Consider the following 23,650-nt stretch of genomic DNA (forward strand, 5'->3'; position numbering starts at 1 on the left):
GTACCCCTCCTCTTCTGACTGCGCTGCCACTGCCCCTTGGAGGTGACATCTTACCCTGGCTGCTTTCCAGGGCCACTTCAGGGTTCAGGGGTTTCCCTTCACTCTCTCTAGGGCAGGGAGTTTTTCAACTTACCATGGAGATTCATATTTTTCATCATTTCTGAAAAATTCCAGCCATTATCTATTTAAAATACTGCTTCTCCTCCATTCTCTTCCTTCCAGGGAGATTACAATTACACGTTAGGCCATCTCTTTTTTTTCCTCCATTTCCCCCATCTTTTTAAATTCCATTTTCTCTTTTTGCTGCATTCTAGGTAATTTCTTCAGAACTACCTTCCAGTTTCCTGATTTTATTTTCAGTTGTCTTCCAGAGTTTTTTCCACTTCAACAATTGTGACTTTTTCATTTCTAGAAGTTCCCTTTGTGTTCTTCATTAAAATAATTACTGTCGCTGTTCTTTGTGATGAGTCTTTTATCTAAGCAGCTCATGCCTAGCGGTTCTATACGCCACATCTGACGATTCCAGTATCCGCGGGCCCCTAACAGGCAATTCTGTTACTTGCAGATTCTGTTCTCCATCACAATACAGTGAAAGCCTCTCAAAACCTTTTCCTAGACTCTATATGCTTACCTAGCTTACTGCTTGACCTTAATCAGTAGGAATCCTGGGGGAATAAACAGGCAAACATGCCTTAGGAAAGGACTGCATTTGTCACCGACAGTATCCGGGGGTGTCAGCAACTGAGTACCATTTCAGACCCTGAGGGGTTTTAGGGAAGAGGCTCAGACCCTCCACCCTGCGGTGCTAGGCTCCGACAGGTGACAGCAGTCCTCTATTTGCACTAAGCCTGGGCCCCGCAGGCCTTCCACACCCGACTTCCCAACTCCCTCAGAATCCCTCTGTCCGTCCATCAGCAAGGCACCAGGACGAGGCACACAGGTGCAGAGGGATCACCGTTTCCGCAGAGGCCTAGCATGAACCAGTGCAGTGGATCTTGGAGCCGACCTGCCACGGTCCTTACCCCCACCATTATGAAGGAAGAGTCACAGAAACTCACTCATCCCTATCTGCTAGCAACCACAGGCTTAGTTTAGTATCACTATCTGCTTCGAAGCCACCAGGACCACATTTCTCATGTACTTTATCCCTGTTTATGTCAGTTATTTCAAGAACCGCCAGATTCCTAGGTCAGCTCCCAGGCTCAGATCCTCCTAAGCTTCGGAACACCCCTTGTTCTGCCCCTTCCACCACGCTCTCTTCCGACTCCTGACCCCTTCCACCATGTGCCCTAAATTCATGGTTCAGGAAATCTAATTTCAGTCTTTTTTCTGAATGCTCCTTCAGCTTCTTGCTAACTGAAAAAGGGATCTCTCTGAGAGCACTGTTTCCCCTGCAGCCTCTCAAATGCTGGCTGTCTCTCTCTCATACCCGATACTAAAAATTAAACTGTTTTTATTCACAGATGACATAATTATCTATGTAGAAAATCCAAAAGAATTGACAAAAAAACCTCCTGGAACTAATAAGGGATTATAACAAGGTTGCAGGATACAATACACAAAATTCAATCATTTTCCGACATGCCAGCAGTGAACAAGTAGAATTTGAAATTAAAAATACATTACCAGCAGAAACAGAATTTTTAGTGTAGTGAAAATACCATTATCCATACTATGATGATGGATACGTGTCATTGTATATATACGTCATTTGTCCAAACCCACTGAACATACAACACTAAGAGTGAACTCTCAGGTAAACTATTATAATGTGTCAGCGTATGTTCATTAATTGTAGGAAATGTGCCTCTGGTGGGGGATGTTGATGGGGGAGCCCAAGCATGTGTGGGAATGGGGATGTGGGGTATCTGTAGCTTCCTCTACATTTTGCTGTGAATCTAAAACTCCTCCAAAAAGTCTAAAAATATCTAGAAAAAAATTATTTCCATTAGCAACCCCTAAAAATGAAATACTTAGATATAAGCCCAAAAAGATATGTATAAGCTCTATATGAAGAAAACTATAAAACTCTAATGAAAGATGTCAAAGAACTAAATTAATGCAGAGCTAGTCCACATTTCTAGATAAGAAGACTCAATATTGTCAATATGTCAGTTCTTCCCAACGTGCTCTACAGATTCAATGCAACCGCAATCAAAATCCCTTTATTACTTTATGGATATCCACAAGCTGATGTTAAAGTACGTATGGAGAGGCAAAAGACCCAAAACAGCCAACTTTATACTGAAGAACAAAGTCAGAGGACTGACACTACCCAACTTCAAGACTTACTATAAAGCTACGTGATCAAAACAGTGTATTGAAAGAATAGACAAATAGAGCCACATAAACAGACCCACATAATCAACTAACTGATCTTCACAAAAGGATCAAAAGCAACACAATGGAGAAAAGATGACCTATTCAACAAATGGTGCTGGAACGACTGGACACCCACAAACAAAAAAAATTAATCAAGTCACAGACCTTATATCCTTCACAAAAATTACCTCGACATGGATGACAGACCTAAATGTAAAACACAAAAGTGTAAAATTCTAGAAGATAACGAAGGAAAAAACTTGTATGTCCCTGGGAATGGCAGTAACTTTTCAGATACAACCCTACAGGCACTGCCCATAAAAGTATTGACAAGCTGGACTTTATTAGAACGAAAGATTCTGCTGTGTGAGACAATACGAAGGGAACGACAAGCCACAGACTGAGAGGAAATACCTGCAAGAGCCAGGCCTGATAAACGACTGTTATCCAAATTATACAAAGAACTCTGACTCAACAGTAAGAAAATTAACAAGCCAATTAAAAAATGAGCCAAAGACCTTAACAGACACCTCACCCATTTGTAAATTAGGTTGTCTAATTTTACTGTTGAGTTCTAAGAGTTCTTTGCATATTCTGGATACTAGAGCCTTATCAGATAAATTATTTGCAAGTATTTTCTCCCATTCTGTGGGCTTTCCTGATAATGTCTTTTAATCTACAAAGGATACCTTTTCTAGAGGTAATTTTGATGAAGTCCAATTTATCTATTTTTTTTCTTCTCGTTTGTGCTTTTGGTGTACTATTAACAACCCATAACCTTACCAAGGTCATGAAGATTTACCCTATTTTATTCTAACAGTTGTATGGTTTTAAGCTTCTTATATTTAGGTCTTTCCTCCATTTTGAGTTGATTTTTGTGAATGGCAGGGTCCTATTCATTCTTCTGAGTGTGGATATCTACAGTTGTCTGAGCACTATTTGTTGAAAAGACTATTCCTTCCTTCTTGAATGGTCTTGGTACCACTGTCAAAAATCAGTTGATATGAGTTTATCTCTGGGTTCTCAATTCTATTCCATTGATCTATGTGTCTTAGTGCTTTTAACAATGCATTACTTTATTATTACCCCACTGAAACTGGATTTCTTGAGGGCAAGGACAACATCTTTATTCATCTTAAGTGTTTTTAACCCAGCACTTAGCAGACCCATGAAACATTGTTCACTGAACAAATGAAATTAATCATTTAGTTTTGAGGGAAAGAATGGTAAAATGATAAAATACTTTACCATTTGATATGAATTCGAAATTTGGCATCCCTTCTCTATTACTTGCAATGGCAATTATTCACTTTAGCATTTACTGAACATGTTCTCAGACAGAAATACAGCCACCTCAAAGTCTGCAACTGAGGAAAGAAGGTACATCATGAACTCAAATACCAGCAATTAAAAGCTGTGTTGTCAGGTAACACAAAGAAAATGCTACTGGAGTTGGAGCAGAAATCACCTTCAGCTAGGATATCTGTAAATATCCCAATCATTTATCAAGTAACTTCTTGAAGGGCTGTTAATACTTCAAATTCACTGCCAAAATAATTTTGAAAAAATGAGACAGGAATTTGAATTTTACTAATAATATGTGGTTTGGGGATTTTGATTATCTCTGAAGAGAAAGACCAGCTATTCTCCTAAATTTCCTGGGGCCTATTGAATTTTTTTTGGTTTATGTGATATATCTCAAAAGTATAGTATGGCCTGTAAAATTTTTTAAATATAAGTTGAAAGTTTAAGGATTCGGTTCAGATGGTATAGAACAGGACTCAAGCCACTGGAAGTCATGAATTTAAATTACAATTTTAGGTCTTTCCTCCACTTCCCCAACCAACCCAATTAGTATCATGCTGATTTTGAAGACAATATGGTTTAAAAGCTTGGATATAAGATTTTTTAAAAATGTGCTAGCAGAAATGTAATACCAATATATAAACTTATATTCTGTGAACTGTTTATTGTTCAAAGAACTACTATCAGAAATAGATAAAAAAGAGGTGGAAGACAGTGTGGTGTCTGAGGATCACAGTCTTTGGGGTCAGGCAGCCCCTCCCCAATGAGCTGTATGACCTAAGTCTGAATCTTGTGTATGTGTCTATAAAATACAAGGTCATAAGGACTTCACAAGACAATGCATATGTCCATAAAGTAGGTGCTCAGTAAGTTAAGAAAGGAGAATATAAAGATTAAGAAAAACCCGGGTCCCATGACAGACTGACTGACCAAAGGGGCAGGATTTTGGGCCTAAATCACAATGCTGTCTCTGCCACTGCCATGTGCGGCCTTGGTTGCAATTCTAAGCAAAAAGGGTTATACATCTCTCTTCCTACTCCAGGCTTCTGTAAGTGCCCAGGCAGATAATATGAGCCAGTGTAAGTCAGTCACAAACAGGTCAAATCTTAACTCAGTATGACATGCATCTGGTATATGTGAAGAGATCTGTAGTCAAGTGCATCTGGAATTCAGTCACTATATTGCCATGATTTGGGGAAAATTACATAATCTCATTTTGGCTTTTCATCCTTCAAATGACCCCTTTGTCCAAGTCAGCGTATTTCAAAGACTAAGTAGCAAGATGTTTTGTTAAAGGCTAATTTTCTTAGAAATTTGCAATGAAAATATCCTGCAGGTCTCAAAGGTAGGGTTCCCTATTTCATAATGCAAAGAAGTAGATTAATACTATTTTAAAACCTTTCATAACAGACATTTAATACCTTCACTGTGGAGGAAAAGATTATCAAAATACAACATCCCCAAAAGCACAACTGTGAAAATGCCAGTTTTGTTCTTACAGGACTCAAAACTTTAATGGCATTTCCATCATACAGTCAGGAAGTAGAACAAGCCCTCAAGAAAAAAGCAAAAATGCAAATATCTTCTCCAACTTCTTTTAAAAAACCTCTGAAAATTTCCTTACAAATGAAGTAATTTTCACAGTGGTGACAGTTATCATTGGTGTGACATGTTTAATATGATTTAGTCAGAAGGGAAGTTGGGCCTGTGATTTTTCTAGAAATTGAAAAGCACCATCATTAAGATAAGGAAGAGAAAGATTTGTATCCATCTTCTGGGGACCTGCAAGGTGAGAGCAGCCTCAGAGCCGGGGAGTCAGTGGCTGTTGCTGGAGGAGCTGGAGATGCTCTCTAGTAAGCGGGTGATTCCTCTTCCCCGAACATGGCTGCTTTGGCTAGAAATGTTCACCCCTGATGGGTAGTCACCTATGATATCGAAAATACAAGAAAAGAAACATTATTTTATAGTTGTATTACAAAGAAATCCCTCAGCTGACTCTTACCTACTGTGGACCTCTAGCTAGGCCACAGCTTCATGGGTCACGGACAGGAGAAAGATGCTTAGGGTAGAGACGAGCAACAGATTCTCAGAGCGAAAAAGCACAAGGCTGACCGAGGATATTCCTTTTTTGTTTTTAGCTGTGGAAACTTTAAGTTCTCCAGGCACCAGCTTTTAAACTTTCCCATCTCCTCAAAGACATCATCACCTGAAAACTACAAAACTATAGCTACTGTAATAACAACAGGTTCTATTTTAAATACACTGAACAAAAATTATGATGAATAAAAATTGTATCAAAGTGATACAAAAATGTACGTATTAGAATTATGTATGAACATTTTTATTAACATTAACAATATTAATTGGCTAATGCCAAATACCACTCCCCATTCAACAAGATCCTTCTTATACTAAATTTAGGGCACCTGTCAAAGTACCAGACCCTGGACTTTAATAAGATTTAAGACCCTAAACCCTTCGAAGTGCATTCTGATAAAATATAAGATACTTACCAGTGGGTGTATCTGCTCTTTGTTCTGGATTAGGAGAGCGGAAATTAGAGAATCCTGGACTCTCAACCCTTAGTTTCTATAAGTAACAGAAAGAAACATACCAAAAGGGAAAAATGTTTATTTTTTAAAATCAGTTCTTGGATCATCTACTTCAATTTCAAATTACTCTTTAGAAAATACAAAACCCCATTTTCCAAAGTCATCAATTTCTGAAGAGTGTTGCTGTGAAGAGGAGCAGAGGGTATAGTCTTTGGAAGGAAACTTCAGGGTCAAGAGAGTGTTTTTATTTTTAAAGATGAGATTATATAGCATTTATAAAAATGATTCAGAACAGACAGAAACCCTGATGATGTAGGAAAGTGACAAATTATTGGAGCCTTGACCCTGAGGAGTTAAGAGAATGGGATCTAATACATAAACAGAAGGACTGGTCTTAGGAACACAGACACCTCATGCATTAAATTAGAAGTAAAGCAGAGTATGACGCAGATAGATGTGGTAGTTGAAATATGTAGAAAATCTCTTCTGATTGTCTGTTTTTTCAGAAGTGGGAGGCAAGAGGATCAGCTAGAACACAGGTGAGCAAAGAAGTGATGGAAGTTTGAAGTGAAAGAAGCTGAGAAGTGACTGTCTAGAAAGCGGGAGATGAGTCAACCTGGAGAAATGGACAACTGCCAGGCAGCAAATGCTAAGGGCTCACTTAGAATCAGTGGTGATGAATATTTATTAAGACCAGTTAGCATGGCAGTTTCTTTTCTGCCTCATTTAGTTGCACAAGTACAGGAACAGAGTAGGTGAGTGAAGAGTTAGATTTAATCAGGGTTAGTGTTTGTCAACCAAGTATGATGAAAAGAGGAGAGCCAGTGGAGGTGACAGTGTGAGTGAAAATGACAGACCAGGGAATCTAAGCCGGGCAGGAAGGTGGTGAGGGCCAGGGGAAGAGGCCGTGGCACAAGGCTGCAGCTTGTGCTGCAGCGCTATGCGGAATGGGGGCCACCGGGTGTGCAGCGCCGTGGCCCTACAAGGGAGTCTGGGACGGCAGAGGAGCGCGTGAACTGCAGGGGCCAGCAGAGACCCAAGGACGGCTGGCACTGGGCAGGGTACTTGACACCAGGATTATGCAGGGGGTGTCCCTGGGGTCTCGGATATGACTGTGGGGGTGGGAACCTGATGCGTGCTGGGCGACAGGATCACGCGGAGGGAAGCGGAGGAACCGAGACATCAGGCAGCTGGGAGGGATACTGTGGTGGAAATGGATCAGGAATTCTGACAGGGGCCCTGTCGGAGCCCTTGGCTCAGTGCTGCTTTAAGAATGAGGACGGCCGACTCAGGGGCCTCCTGAGCCTTAGGAAAGGATATCAGACACTGCAGCCTGCAGGGCATGAGACTACAGCCGAGGGATTGGAGGGAGAGAGAAAGAAATCTGGGAGGCGCAACATTAAATAAGGACAACTACCTCAAATCGAGGCCCATGATAAATTAGGAAGGAAAAGATGTCGCCATTTGCAAGAGCTAACAGGGAAGCAGGGTCTTTAGTGGACAGCCAGATTTTAGTTAGAACCAAGGAGGTAAACAGACCTTCCCAAGAAGAGGAAGAAGATGTGTGAGAAAAATGAGGTTGAGAAAACCCATAGGGCAGCTTTTCAGGAGCTGGGGAGGGAGGGCGAGGAAGCAGAATGAGCCCAACAAGATGAGTCTGGGAGGTGAGAGAGGACCTAGGTACCCTGAGGTTCCACGGTGACCAATGTAAACAGTGACGGGGGCGTAACAGATGCATACGAGGAAGTAAATAGCAAGGAAGGACAAAGGTAACAGGGAAATTAGGCAGCTTCTCACCAAATCCTGAAGCAGGTCTTACTTTTTTAGTAAATACATTAAATACAAAATCTACATTCAGTTATTTAATTTTTGGAATAAATGTTTAGATGTGTTTTGCACGAAAATTACTTGCCAATTTTAATTTTCTTAAAACTGTGTTAAATATAGAGGGAAAATATGCCAGGGAGGAAAAGGATTTTATGCAAGATCTGACTGGATTAAGAACTGCTTGACATTCCATGAAGGATTTTTAAAATTGCTTAAGGAAGGGAGCAAACCTCACAAAGGCCATGCTGACCAGGACCACACTGAGAGGACAGAAGGGACCAGCCGCGCCCGGCAGTTGGCTCCTTACCTGGTAACGCCCCGCATCCAGTACAACCATTTTGGGTGTCACACTACCGCTGGCCTCATAATCCTGGAGTGGAATGTGAGCCTCTGTGAGCTGGATTCCAAAGAGAGTGGCCAGGGAGTTACTGATGCAATACCTTTAGGAGGAAATAAGAAAAGCTCATTATCAGGATCTCATCTAATTCATTCTAAAGCCATTTATATTTTTAAGATTTCTAACATAAAGGAAAAGCATGTTAGAGATAATTGTTCTTAAATGGGAAAAAAAGAAATTTAGAGACTCAAAGAAGAAAGGGGAATAGGCAGGAATACTTACCATAAACTGGACATTACTGGCAACAAAGACTGATGACTAGATAAAATCTCAGGTTCATTAGAAGGGAATGGGAATGAGGGTGAATATTATTAGAATCCTCAAATGTCTCAGGCAGGGTGAGGGCAGCCCCAGAAATACTAAAAATAAACTTGGAAAACACCAATCTATCCTCAGCACCAACTACTACAGCCATGTACGGGGACCCCCAGAGTGCCCGGGGACCTGAGGCTGCAGGTGCATTCACTACAAAATGAGCAGAAGAGAGTCCAGACTTTGAGCACCTTCAGCAGGTGCTGCCCCTACTGACAGCAGGGAATTCTGCTCCCCTACAGGAGTCCCAGAAGGAAAATTTCCACCAAGTGCTTCTGCAGGTTCGCCCAAAGTGCTCACATGGTAACGGTGCCAGGCAAGTAGTGACCTGTGCAGAATTACACTAACGTGCAGTGAGAAGAGAGAACGCAACCAAACCTCCGTTGTGAAAGAGAACTGTGGAAATGGAGGTAAACAGCGGCGCACCCCAGCTGGCGGAGCCACAGCGACACGGCAAAGCCGCAGACGCAGAGCCCACCGCGGGGGCAAACTTTCTCCAACTTACGCGATTTTCTTGCAGACAGCTAAAGCACAGGAAAGAATGTCATTTTCTTCATGCCACTTGCACCTGTGCCAAGAAAAAATGACTTTAACATCCTGATTTAACTGAAGTAACATGGCTTAAAGGTTTCTATATGCCAGATTTCTAACCTAGATAATTGAAATCATTTAAGAAAAACTGACACCATGAAAGGTTAAGGTTTCTAATTAAACACTCAAATTTTTTAAAAACAGATTTTTTTGTTACCTCCTCTGATGCAAATGCATGACACAAGCAAACCACATAAAACCCTAACAGATAAATTTTACTTTGAATTAAAATGAGTGATCCGGAGATACACTAGTGACTACGGTTAACACACACTCATTCAACAAACATTTACCGAATTCAAACTACTCACTAGACATTGTTCTGGGCACTAGGGATTCACTACTGAAAGAAATACAAACTCTTATCCACAGAAAACTACTTTCTAGTGGTGAAAACAAATAAAAAAAGATATGCAGGCATAATACATCGTAAGCTAGATAATAAATACTAAGGAGGAAAAAAGTAGATGAAGACATGAAAAGTTGAAAAGGCGTGACATCAGACAAGGGGGCCAGGAGGAGCATCACTGAGCGGAGACCTCAGGCTGTGATACTTGGGAGGAAATGACCGACCAGGCACCGCAGTGAAGGTGTCACTGCGAACCTGCGCATACTCCCCCTGGGGCACAGCCTACTGAGACTCGTAACAGCGCAGCCTGCGTTCACAAACACCAGGTACATATTAAGTCGGCAAAAAATTGCAGAACACCAGTAACTTCCATAAAATAGTATTATAAACAACACTGATCACAATGCAAAGAATTTACTAACAAAACCCAGGCCTTTCCATCTGGACATGTAAAAGCTTTAAATTAACTCCTGGCTTAAAGAGAGTTGAAACTACAGTAAAATGGCAAAATACTGCATGCCAATCTATGGGATGTAGAAAATTCATTCTGCTAAATACTTATCAATTTTAAAAATTAATGAATTAAATTCCAAGCTCAAAAAACTAGAACAAAGTACCAAGGAAATAAGACAGATGCAGAAATTAATGAGAAAGAGAATAAAAAGCCCCCAGCAGATCTAATAAGTTAAGTCCTGTTGTTTTGAAAAACCTTAACAAAATAGACATTGCACAGGAAAAAAGAGAAGCACAAATATATAAGAAACAATGAGATAAATCACCAGAGACAGAAGAAAAATTTAAATTATGAGACTACTTTGTAGACTTTGAAACAAATTTGGAAATCTATACACTGTATATTTCTAAGGAAGAAATTACCAAAAGTGGTCCCATTAGCATTAGAAAGCCTCATCAAATCAATTTCCATGGAAGAAACAGTTATCAAGGAAATGACCCACAAAAATTTACCAGTCCCGGATATGCACAGCCTGTGCAAGAAAAATTTTGAAATAGGCTTGAAAGACTCCCAAAGCAGATTTGGAAAATGCAAGGATATCTCTTGTCCTTAGATAGAATTCAACATTAAAACATTTCAGATCTCCTCAATTTACTAATTTAATGCAATCCATGGAGTTTTTATGGACCTTGTATGAGTGATACTTCTGAATATACTTTGTGTGAGCTATATTCATGCATTACACATTCAAAAAAATAAGAAAAATCAACATGGATGGGAAAAAACAAAAGTGGAACAGAACAAGCAAATGGACTTAACTACAGTAATTTAACCACACTGGAGTGGGTGGGGTATGGAAAGAGAACCAATTCAAGTAACACTTTTGAACAAAGTATTTTGACCATGTATCTTTAGACCAAAACCAGATTCTGAACTGCAGTTAATATTTTGTTTTGACAGTGGAATCACTTAACTATTCTGAAACAACTTTTAATGCAGTGGCACTGAACAAAACAAGTAAGAATTACTGAGCGCCAGAAGGGAAATACAGAAATACAAGAGTGGAAAACAAGAAAACTCTGCAGTGTTGGTCTCGAATTGCACGTTTAGTATGAAAACTCATGGTGAGAGAAAGAGAGTGCATGCAGGAACACCAGAAAGAGACACCTGGCTACATAGAGGTGTGTGTGGTGAGCGCGTACAGACAAGTATTTCCTAGCTCTCTCCACTAAGGGGAACAGGAACCAATGACACTCCATAGGAAGGAGCACTTCTAGCACCCAGATCCTATCTACTCAATACTCCCCCCCACTTAAAGGAACCAGGGCTCTTTGGAAAAACAGCTGTTCCAAAACAGGAGCAAGGGAAGTGTGAGGTGAGCCCGGGACACAGTGAGCAGAAAGCAGAGCAGCCCCACAGGATGATAAGCAATGTCAAAGGACACAAATGAATGCTTCACAAGGGACTCCTCCACTGGCCACAAATGAGACAGAGTAATTAATCTAAGCATAAAAATAAGCTGAAAGCAACAGGCTGTAGACATGGAAGAAAACAGGACTCCCTGAGTCCGTACTCATATAAATGAAAACAGCGAATGAGTGAAAAGAAGTTCTCCCGTACAAGTTGAACACCTACTAATAAATGTAGAAGGAACATTTTGGTTATAAAACACCATTTCACAAAAATAGTAATCTCTGATTCAGGCAAAAATCATCAACAATGTTAAGCTAGCACACTAACGTTTGAGGAATAAAATAGCTACTAAATCTCAAAATATCTCCCCAGAAAATAGTACAAAGGTGCAAAACAGTGACTTTTCAATGGAGAAATCTGGCAAATGCTTCTTCAGGCAAGTGATCAAAGTTATCATCTCACAGGAAAAACTGACATCAAATGCCTCCTCAGAGGAAACTGAGGAAATGAGGCAAACTCAACTGTGCAACAGTCTGTAAAGCAACGAGCCTGCACACTTCACAAGTCTGAGGAGCTATTCCAGATTAAAGGAGCCTGAGAGAGACAATAACTGCCACATGCCACCTGGGAGGGGCCCTGGATTCTTCCTTTGCTATGAAAGACATTATTGGAAAAAGAGCAAAATATGAATATGGCCTTTAGATTAGATGACAGTATTGTTGTCAAGGCAATACCATTTTGATGATTCTATCACGGTAATACAATAGTTTTTGTTCTTAGGAAAAACATACTGATATTTAGGGTGAAAAGGCATGACAGCAACCCACATTCAAGAAGTTCAGAAAAAGAAACAGTGTATATATATATATATATATTTAGAAAGTAATAAAGAAAATGTATTAAAATGTTCACAATTAGGGAATCTGACAGAATGATACAAGACTTTTTTGCACTATTCATGCGACTTTTCTGGAAGCCTGAAATTATTTCAAGATAAAATACATTTTCACCAATTTATTTATTTATTTATTTCTTACATGCAACTATAAGAATTCTACATAACAAAACATCTGTGTAAATAAAATATTAATTTATCAATAAAGAAATTCTAAGTGATAAAGCACTGTGTCAGTTTATTTGGTAGTGTTTTTTTTCTCAGTGGTAGGTAAAGTAACAATGTATCTTACAATCAAAGGAATCTTATATACAAATAAATATGATTCCAAAGGGAAGTACTGCACAAAAAGAAATTAATCCTACCAGATTTTCTCACTTCAGAATAGAATCAAAATCACTATCACAAAATCATTCCAAATACCTTGTGTTGCTAGAATAATCCCACATGGCCACATCTAGGAGGCTCCGAACCCAGGTCTTAGAGGGCTCCTTGAGAAATTTTTGCTGGTAGATCTCCACTACGAGATCCTCCACAGTGAGAAGCTCTAGATTTTGCCTGATTTCTTCTATTGGTAAACAGAGAAACACATACAATTAGTGAATAAGGTACATGGAACACGTACATAAAAATTGAAACAAATGCAAGTATTATAATACACTTGAGCAGTGACTCAGTTTCACTTACGTGATGCCTTTGCCATTTGCTTCAAACACCAGTTGACTCTGGCTCTATCATTAGACTGGAAAAGAGAAAAAGCCTACTTGTATTTTCTCCTACCTCAAGTTACTTTTCATTAATTGCTATCCTTTCAAATGGGGGCTGGGGGTGGCAGGAAGGGAGAAACTGAAGAGTTTGTGACAACTAAATGAGAACTAAGAAGAAGAGCAACTTATATCAGCAAAGACTGCTGCTATTAATAGTCACATTTATAAAGCAGTGTTAACATACCTATGAAAAGCAAGTGTCCTAGTGTAGGCAAATACAGAAACCAGTGCCCAGGAAAAGATAAGAATCTATTTATGGTTACACTAATAAACATTAACACTAAAACCCAATTCTTTTGACTCATAGCCTAGAAGAATTTAGAGAAAATAAGGAAAAATAAAGTCTCTTTAAAGATTACAAAAAGAGGGCCAAGGCATTGCTACAAAAACAGTTTCAAACAAACAGTAATCTTGCTCAGAAGGATACATATGCAGACTACATCTATTCTTCAGGATAAAAAAGATATTTTTCTTCAGGGTACTGAAGATATTTCAGAATGAAGAACTAAAACATGAGATCCATTAAGTAGGAATATGTTTGGCTTTTTCAGTCGTCAAAATCTCCCAATACCAGAGAAATTTAGAAAAAAGCATTATACCCGATCACATTAAAGAGAATTCAGAATGAACCTGTTTTAATACACACGGCTAATACAAGGGCAAAAGTTCTTTCTTTGGGTACCTTTCATGGACTTTCTGGTATCCAAGCAGATGCCTTAAAAGTAATTCTCATGTTGAAATTACCTTGCAGTAGATCGGTGGCCAGCCCCCTGAGTTTGTGTGAATAAACCTATAAAGGTTTTCTAACACAGTTGCTTGGTCATACCCAAATTCAAAGTTTGAAATAGGAATCTTGTGACTAGAATCACCTGAAGGAAACAAAAAAGAGGTAGGGATTCAAAACTGGACTAAGACAAATATTATAGAGCCGGTACGGGAGCAGGTGTACAGGAAGCAGGTAGTGGGTACCTCCTGTTTAAGCACTTGTAAGCAAGCCTGGTTATGGTTAGGTACTTCACATATTTTATCCCATTTTGAGGTAGGTGTATACGTATTAGAGAACCGACAAATTAGAGTCACAGAAGTTAGTACTAAGTTAATAGCTGGTGAACAGCATAGTCAGGACTCAAACCCAGACTCATTAAGTGACTGAACCCACGGTGTTTTCACTATTCCCATGCTGCCTGTTGTGAATCTATTTTATTGATAAGGCTGGAGAGCCTAAAAGAAGTGACTGCTTTTTAAAAGGGTGTATGATGCAGATGTCCATTTCCAGTAAAAAATGTACCAATTAACTCTAAGCAACCTTCCCCTGAAAATTTAAAGTGCTTGAGAATATCAAGAAACATCCAGTAGCAGAGAATTATTAGATCAAGATAGAAGAGAGTACAGACATCCAGAGAGATGAACCCAGCTTGGAGGCAGTTCTTCCCCTAGAGTCACTTGTCAAGTCCACAAGAGGAAGGTGAATGACAGCTTTTGGGACAGGTTGATACCTGATTGAAAGCGCTGCAGAGAGAAAAATGCAGTATGGAATTATGAACCCAAAATCTTGGAAGTAAGAAATCCCTCAGAGCTGGTTAATTTGAAGGTCAAAAAAAAATTTTAAGGCTTATTTTCACAAGTCAATTATTCATCAGAGCCACAATGATAAAGAAACAGTAAGTCAGTGGCACTCTCACAAATGAGTGTCTGGCACATAGTAGGGACTCCAATGCATTCAACAGATGAACAAACCAGAAACAGAGATTAAGTAGAAAATGTGAATTTAATTCACCAGCTAAATTTTTTTTTTATTCCTACCTATTTAGTTGAATAACCTCAGGTGATATAATACTTGGGGAGATTAGCTAGGTTCACACTTCAAAGCTACAAAAGAACTTTCTTCTCTATTATAAATCTTTTCATTCATAGCTACGTAAGGTAACCTACTGAAAAAAATCTGCCTTTAAACTCCTTGTTCCACAGCCTAAAGCCCTGAATCCAGGCAAACAAAAAAAAGTCATTAAGACTGGAAAAAACTCAAAGGACATAACCAAAAATGAGTCTAAAATACTGTCTTCATTTATAAAAAACAGCATTGTTAAGTGTTACAAAACAGCTGCTTGCTATGGCAGATTTGAAAACCTTATTTCTAATTTCAAACACTTGTACAGGCCACTTATTAAAAAAATGCTTTTAATCCAACAATGACACTTTGAATATGAATTAAAAATAAACCTATTATGACTTTCATTCTAATCAAACAGGAAAAGGATTAAAACCTAGTTTCTAGAAAAGTTTAGTTCAAGAGCTTAGGTATACTGTCATGTCCTTTGGTTGCAAAACCCTTAAAAACCTGTTTTCCTCATCTAAAAAAATAGACAGCTGTTTTGTCTAACATTTTATTCTGTTGCTTTTAAAGTATCAACTCTTTTGTCCCTTAATTTTAAATGGACATCCCTTTAAATGGCCCTCAATCTAGATAATCTGATACCTCTTTAAAAGACTTACCGACATACCAGGCCAGTAAATGCAGCTGATCCTGAGGCCAAGGGATATATGCAGAAATAAAACCAGACTCCCCATATAGGAAAAGGGATATTATCCTACAAGTCTATATAATTTTAAAGTTTTGAATAATCACATACACCATCTACCACTTCTATGAAGATTTGAAGCAGTAAGTCTTAACCAGCTACACACATATTCAATACCTATACTCACCCTATGCCTTGATACTTACTTGCAGCCTGACAATGAAAACGAAATCCTCGTGGAATTTCACCTATAATACAAAGTAAAGTATTGGTTCAAAGCAGCAGAAATCGGATGCGTTTTGGTTTTGCTACAGTCATATTCCCCAGGGTGACCAAGACATAACACTGGTAGGTAATTTTTACTGTTACGTGAAAATACCAGAGATTAAACATTCAAAGCATATTTTTTTAACCAAAGGTATGATACTCAAAGAATTTTGGTATATTGTCTACATTACTTTTAATAAAGCAAGTTATTCCTGAGAAAGAAATAGGAGGCAAAGAAAACTTGTGCTAAAAGGAGTCTTATGTAGGGGTTTTCAAGGCCCCTGATATAACAGGGTATGTATGTATTTCTCAGAGAAAAAAAGTCTGGTCCAAATTCTCTATTTTTAATGTTTACACCATATGAAAAAAGTAAGTATTTGACTTTTCCTAAGCAGCAACTCTTTACAAGTGGGAGTAGGATGGTAAGTTCTGTCATCTAAAAACAAGGAAAAGTGCTAGGGTGGTCTAATGAATTTGAAAGTAATTGGCAAAACTAAAGTTCTTTCCTAACCACTTTTCCTTTACTCTGCTCCAAGTTTCTCCTACTACCTTTAAAGGTCTAGTGAGTGTTCCCTTAACTGCTATCTATACTCTTGGGAACTGAAGCAAACCCCATGTCTTCATTACTAATTGCTTTTGATGGGGTGCAGTAGCAGAAGAAGAGACCATGATAACATCTGAGAGCCTATAAGTACTAGGCTATTTCTATACCTGCTCATGTATTCCATAGAACAGCCCTCCATTAGCTATTATCTCTACAGATGACCTAATAAATTCAGAAGGGTTAAGTATTTTGCTCAAGGTTACAAAGCAACTGCAGGTTAAAAACTAATGACCACTGAGGTAAAGAATGAAGAAATAAAAGAGCGTAATAAGGCATAGAAGCATTTAGAAAATTCCAAGATGTAAAACTGCAGATAAGCAAATGGGCTACACATTTTTTAAGGCAAAATGTCCACCCAACTCTTATGCTTACTTAAGGTTAAAAGCCTAAACCAAAAACTCAGTGTAACACCTAATTCTTAACAGTTTTCAACCAGTTAATATGAAGTTTTGTTACATTTTAAGAACTCAGCTGTGCATCAGCTTTTAAGAGAACAAATACTGTTATCAAATAAAGTCAAGGAAAAAAAAAGCTTTTTAAAGGTCTAGCATCTACTCATCTAACTACTTACCAGGATTTATAAAACTGTGGAAATCTGCCACAATACCTTCTTGGAGAGAATATTTAACACAGCCTATTTCACAAGGGAGGAAGCGCTGTTGACAATGAGGAGGTAGTTCACCATGGCTAAAAATGTTCAGAAAATAAAAAATGCCTCCAAGGAGTGCTAAAAAACAAAACAAAAAAAACAAACATAAAACATGAACAGATGAGCATCTCAAAGTTACCCCTTCATGAAAAGCAATAATTACAGAACCATTTTCCTTTTTTCCTATCTTCCTAAATGAGCTGGAGAAAACTAATCAGCTGTACCAAAAAAAATGAGTCAAAATTTTTACAATTATATTCAAGAATTAAAGTAGTAACCACTCCTTGTATGAAGCAATAGAAGGGTTCAGACTTGCAGCCAGCCCCACATAACTCAGCCGTACGCAGTCTCTGAACCGCAGGCTGGCTTAAGCCATGACCCACATTCAACAAACAGAAGGGGTGAGGAACAAAGCCAAGTAGAATCAGTGCAGAAAAACTGTGTGATAAAAATTATGGACAAGTTAATTCACTCTCAACTTTTTACCAATACATACAAGACCACTGATAAATTCTCTAAAGAAAGGGTGGCAAATGTGAGAAGGGTTAATTATCAAGATTGGCCACATTTAAGACTGTTAAGATTTTATTAATCTTCAACAACATCAAAACACAATTAATAAAAACAGCTAAAAGGTATAGCAAGGACTTCCTATTAACATATTCTTTTATGGGCTAGCTCAATAATTCGTCTTTACCTTTAAAAGTGAAATGTATTTAAGTGTCCAGCTATAAACACTTAAATCCAAAAGTATGCTCAAGAACACACACAGGACAGAAACCAAGAGACCACATTTTTTGTTTAAAAAAATACAACAACTCTCCAGTGTTATTTCAACAAATGTAAATACCCTGATCTTGCACAACTTCAGCACCACCATATCTGAACACTTGCAGTTAATAACTTTGAAATGCAGGATCAAAATATACAAAACACATACTTAATGATCAATATATCACAGTGTTTTGAACACCCAAATTTGACTACATGACACATTTTAGGATTACCTTGATCATTTTTGAGAGACAAGCTTGATACATCCGGGAGTGAAACATTCTCCCTTGGTACAAGCGTGCTTGGCCCCACCAGCGGAGTGGAAACAGGTCTCTAAAGAGGAAGATAATGGATTAACCATACACTTAAAACTCTTATCGGGCACTGGATACCATACACTTTAGTCTAGCAAAATACCTAGGAAACAGTCTGTAGATTATTTCAGTAACCTCTCCAGGACAGTGAACTCCATGAGTAAATAACTACCTATTTCTCACTGACACCAACACCCAAAGGCAGACAATAGCAAAATCTATAAACATTACCAAAAGGTGAGTGGTAAATAACTAATTCAACTACTGCTAAAAGTCATTTGCCCATTACTGATGATATAGATTAATAATATATGCCATCCCAGTGGCCAAAAGAACTTTAGCCAAAGTACTGTAATACTGTTTTGCACTTAAAGTAAAAACCAGATCATGCTGACTCCAAGTCTCAAGGTATATATACAATATGGCTTACATTTTTCGGGGAGATACAAGAAATTGTAGTAAGAAAAAAAAATCAAGGTTCACAAGTAGAAGTACAAATTCAACTGCTTAGAGCTTCTGCTCAAACACAAATCCACACAATGATCTCTCAAACCTAAAGCACACAACTCCCATCATTTTTCAATCCAATGTTGACAGTTTAAAATAAGAATAGAATTTTGCTATCTAAGAATAGAACACGGGGGTTAAGGGGGACTCCAAAATTACCCTGCGTTTTGATATGAATCATCAACAAACTGTATTTGGTATTTGACATTCCACTACACAGAAATTTGCCCAATTAAACTTTATTCATCGCTTACCTGTAAGGCACACAGAACATTCACCAAGACCGGCAAGTCTTGTTATTTTGAACACAGCAGCTGGCCTGGTTCCAAGTGTCATTTAAGAAGAAAGCATGGTCCAAACTACTTTTAAACACCCGAAAAGAAGGTTCTTTAAACATAAAGGGGTTGAAATGGACCCTCAAGTTACCGAAATACCAACGCTCCCACTGCTGATGGAGGCTTACTGGCGGCAGGTTTCCTAGCAGGGGTTTTCTTGGCCTTTCACCACCAGCTGATACCAACGTGTGCCCTACTCACGCAGCCTGTTGTAACAGGCATTTTGACAACAAGATAAAAATGAAGGGCTTTTCTCTGTACTAACCGGAATCACCCGCTAGACCCCTGACGTCCGTCCGCCCATTCGCTCAACAAGCCAAGGCGCCGGGCAGAGAGCTGCTCTTCCCCAGTTTTACCTGATTCTTTGCAGGCCCCGGGTCCTTTCCGCGGGCGGCCCTCCACTCTCGAGCCATTTCTGTGTACTTCTCCTTCTCTTCCTCCCTCAGGAGCTTGGGGAGATTGTGGGGGGGTGGGGGAGAGAAGCGGCGGTGAGGTCCGAGTCCCCGGGCCCGTAGGCCGACGCCCGGATGCCCCGGGAGGCTGTTCTGGGGCGGACGGCCCGGGGCTGGGTATACGGCCCGTCTCCCCCAGCAGGCGCCCGGGTCCTTCACCCTCGAGGCTTCCTTCCCGCCACCCGGCCTCCCACCTGCCCAACTGCCCGCCCGCCCGCCGGCCTCACCATCCAGTCAGAGGAGCAGTAGGGGATGGCATCAGCCACGCGAGCCACGGACAGGCCTTGCCGCCGAAGCTCGGGCATTTTCTCCTGCACGAAGAAGTAGAAGGCGTTGCGGCTGGCCTTGCGGTTCGGCATGGCGAGCGCGGACAGGCACGACAATACGGGGGCGCCCCCTCAGGGTTCCCGCCCTCAGTAACCAAGGTCGGCGCCTGCGTACGCAGGCCTGCAGCTCTCGACCAATCACGGCGCGGCACGCAGCCGCACTGGCCCCGCTGGGAGGGAAACAGTCTTAAGACCAGAAGCGTCGCCCTCGCGCGACTGGCGGGCGGGGGAGCGTGGCCGCAGGTGCGAAGCGCTCTGATTGGCTGGGATGAGTCGCTGGAGGGCACGCCGTCACGTGGAAGGCGCGGCAGGATTCCTGCCCATTACTGCGTAACACGCGTCCCAGTAGGTAGAAAAAAGAAGGGCTCGCGAGCGCCTGAGGTTCTGTGGTGTGGCCCAGTAAAGGGCCAGTTTGTGCCAGAGGGAGGGACACGAGGTACAAGGTCCTCCCTCAAGAAATTTACATTCTAAATGAGGGAAGGAAGACAAAACCACGGGAACCAATCAATCCGATTTTTAAGAAAAGTTTTGTTTGTTTTTCAGATTCTTAACACTATGATAAAGAATACGGCTTTTTTTAATGCAATTTTTTTAAACAAGTGACAAAGGAAACACAGTTTAAGAGGCTGAGATTTGAAATAATGTTTTGCAATAAAGTTTTATAGATTTTTCTCATAAAGGTCTGGTTCATTTCTGTTCTACTTCTAGAATATGTATGGATCGATTACGAAAATTTTATTCTTTTCATTGTATTTTCTAGTTAGCTACTGCTGGTATGTAGAGAAGGTATTGGTTTTAGTGTTAACCTTGTGTGTTTAATCACCGTGCTGAAATCTCAAATTGGTTCAAATAGCACCAGTTGATTCTCTTGGACTTTCTAGTTATATACACTTCCCAGAGAAATTTCCTCTGTGTTCAGTTTACTAAGAATGTGTATACATGTTGTATGTGTATGTTTTAAAGTCAAGAATAGGAATTGAAAATTTATTAAATGCTTTCTGTGCATAATAAAACCACATGCTTTTATTCTTTGTTGATAAAATATTGCTAGATTTTCCTAATGTTGCAGCTTCTCCCTTTCCTGGTATAACTTTATCTTGATCATGAGGTATTGCTTTTTCAAAAATCATACTTAAGATTTTTCTTCCTTGATTGTAGTGATACTGAATTACAGCTATTTTTCTTTGTGCTATCCTTACATAATGTTGGTATCAGCCTTGTGATAGCCTCATAAAATGACCTGCCATCTTTTTTTTTGTTCCCATTGAACGGTAGATGGGAATCATCTATTCTTTGATAGTTTAATTGAATACTAGTACAACTTTTTGATCCTTGTATATCTTTGAAGGGTGGGGTTGGCCTTTGATTACTCTTTCAATATTTTGTATGATTATTAGTTTTTTCAGGTTTCCTATTTTTTTTGTCCACCAATTTTGGTAATTTACAACTTTATAGGAAGTTCTTTATGTCTCCACGCATACTGGTATAAAATGTTGGTGAGGATGTGAAGCAACTAGAACTTTCATATATTACTGGTGAGATAATTGCATGACAGTGTCTTACAAAGTTAAACATATACATATCATAGGACCAAAAATTCCACTCATTTAGGATAAATGGAAATATATACCTATACAGATATTTACATGAATTTTCATAGCAGCTCTATTTATGTTCATTAACAGATGAATTGATAACCAAATTGTGGTATATCCATAGTAGAGTGGTACTCAGGAATGAAATGAAATGAAATGAACCATTGATATTCACCATGAATGGATTTCAAGATAATTTTGTGGGTGAAAAAAGGCATACACACTATATGATTCGAATTATTCAAAAGTCAAGAAAAAGGAAAAGTTTCATTATAGAATTCACATCAGCCATGACTGGGGGGCCAAGCGCTAGGGGGAAGAGACTGAGAACTGACATAGGGAATCTTCCTGGTTGGCAGAAATATTCTCTACCTTGATTGTGGTCGTGGTGCTTACAAGTAGTACATAATTGTCAAATTACATACTATGTTTTATTGTGTCTAAATTATACCTCAATAAAATTAATGTAAAAAAGTTATTGGCATAAATTATAATATTTGCATGTAATTTAAAATATGTATTCTAATATTGCCTCCCTCTTTCATCCTAATATTATTTATACCTTCCTGCTTTTTTCCCCAAAACTTCTAAAGTTTGTTTTATTAATCTTCTCAAAGAAAAAAAGGTTTAGGTTTTATTGGTAGAACTTCAATTTTCCATTTCTGCTTTATGAATTCCCTCATCTACTTACTTCCAACTGTTTTGTGGTTCTTATTCTAATTTCTTGCATAAACAGCTTTAATCAATTATTTTCAATTTCTACTTACCATATCTCTAGGTTTCTTATTTTTCCTTTTTCTGGTTTAGTTGTGTTAGTATTTTCTGCCTTTTTTTGTCTGATTGTTTCAAATTATGTTCTATTTTGTTTAATTCTGTGGCTATCCATAAATTTTAAAAACAGTTGTTTTAAAACATTTTTATAACTTATACAGTTAATAGGTATCCATACCCACTCTTCCCAAATATACAAGAAGCTTAGAAAATTACTTTCCCCCACCTAGTCTCCCAACACATTCCTCTACTTCCATGTCCCATGTTGATGTCATTTGGGATTTTAGCTCCAGGTTGCTTTTTTATACCAGTGTTGAGACATGATTGAAGTATAAGAAATTGAATATATCTAAAACACATAGGAACTTTAACTTGCATAAAGCTGTGAAACCATCACTACCACCAAGATAATGAATATACCTACCTTCCCAAAGTTTCTTCACCATCTCCTTGGGCTGCTTGAAATTGCCCACAGTACACTGATGCTCTGTTCATTATTTCCTTCAGTCTTTTTCTCTTTTTACAGTTTCATTCTGCAGTTCCTATTGCTGTTTCTTCATGTTTACCAATCTTTTCTTCTGTAATGTCTAATCAGCTGTTAGTCCTGTGAAAATTAATAAAAGGAAATCTCATTTAAAAGTGACTTGGGAGGCCAGAGGTGGCGCTCTCACACCCTACCACTCATAAGGAGGAGGAAGGTTTCCTCCTACCTTGGCAACTACTCAGCTGAGAGTGTCACACCTCAGCCAATGAAAAGCCGTTACACTCCAAACTCCCAGTTCTCTCCAATGGGCTTCTAGTTTAGAAGACTCCTCCCAACCCCTCCTCCCCCACACCACCTTCCTCTATAAAGGGCAGTCCTCTCGGTTTGTTCTCCCCACTTGCTTATGGGTTTGCCACGTCTAGCTTGTCCCAAATTGCAATTCTGTTATTCCCAAATAAACCCATTTTTGCTGGTAAAGTAACTGACAAGTTTTTTTTTTTGCACAATAAAAATTAGCCTTTTAGTTTCTTTACAGTTCTGTGAATTTTAGCCCATGTATAAATTGTGAAAATCAGTATCACAGTCAACATAGGAACATTCCTTCTCCGCAGAAAACTCCCTCTGTTTTTCCATTATAGTCACACTCTTCTCCCACCCCTAGTAAATACCTGGCAACTACTAGTCTGTTCTCTGTCACAAGTTTTGTTTTCTCAAGAAGGTCATGTAAGATGAATCCACAGTTTATATCCTGTTCGGACCAACTTCTTTCAGTCATTGTTAATTATTTTCAGACTGATCCAAGCTGTTTATGTATCAGTAGTCTGTTGTACGATTATACCGTAGTTTACTTATCCATTTACCTATTGTTG

General features: G+C 39.1%; 1 protein-coding gene across 4 annotated transcripts in view; it reads right to left on the bottom strand.

The window, feature by feature from the left end:
• Positions 1–4,632: 4,632 nt before the first annotated feature.
• MAEL (maelstrom spermatogenic transposon silencer) overlaps positions 4,633–23,650 on the bottom strand; it is a 35,411-nt gene continuing 16,393 nt past the window's right edge. Inside the window, exons 1-13 of one of the 4 annotated variants that reach the window (XM_036894630.2) lie at positions 22,722–23,064; positions 19,833–20,398; positions 19,510–19,602; positions 18,231–18,330; positions 17,146–17,301; positions 15,910–15,951; positions 13,929–14,053; positions 13,105–13,159; positions 12,841–12,982; positions 9,221–9,283; positions 8,314–8,446; positions 6,141–6,216; positions 4,633–5,552 (exon numbers count right to left, since the gene is read on the bottom strand). In XM_036894630.2, the coding sequence (XP_036750525.2) occupies positions 5,443–5,552; positions 6,141–6,216; positions 8,314–8,446; positions 9,221–9,283; positions 12,841–12,982; positions 13,105–13,159; positions 13,929–14,053; positions 15,910–15,951; positions 17,146–17,301; positions 18,231–18,330; positions 19,510–19,602; positions 19,833–19,964 (1,227 nt within the window). In that variant the 5' untranslated portion in view covers positions 19,965–20,398; positions 22,722–23,064 and the 3' untranslated portion in view covers positions 4,633–5,442. Of the gene's footprint in view, positions 5,553–6,140; positions 6,217–8,313; positions 8,447–9,220; positions 9,284–12,840; positions 12,986–13,104; positions 13,160–13,928; positions 14,054–15,909; positions 15,952–17,145; positions 17,302–18,230; positions 18,331–19,509; positions 19,603–19,832; positions 20,399–22,721; positions 23,065–23,650 lie in introns of those variants that run through there. The other 3 variants (XM_036894627.2, XM_057494968.1, XM_057494969.1) reach the window with 3 other exon arrangements.

Source organism: Manis pentadactyla, chromosome 19, assembly GCF_030020395.1.
Source record: "Manis pentadactyla isolate mManPen7 chromosome 19, mManPen7.hap1, whole genome shotgun sequence".
In the NCBI taxonomy this organism is placed as follows: Eukaryota; Metazoa; Chordata; class Mammalia; order Pholidota; family Manidae; genus Manis; species Manis pentadactyla.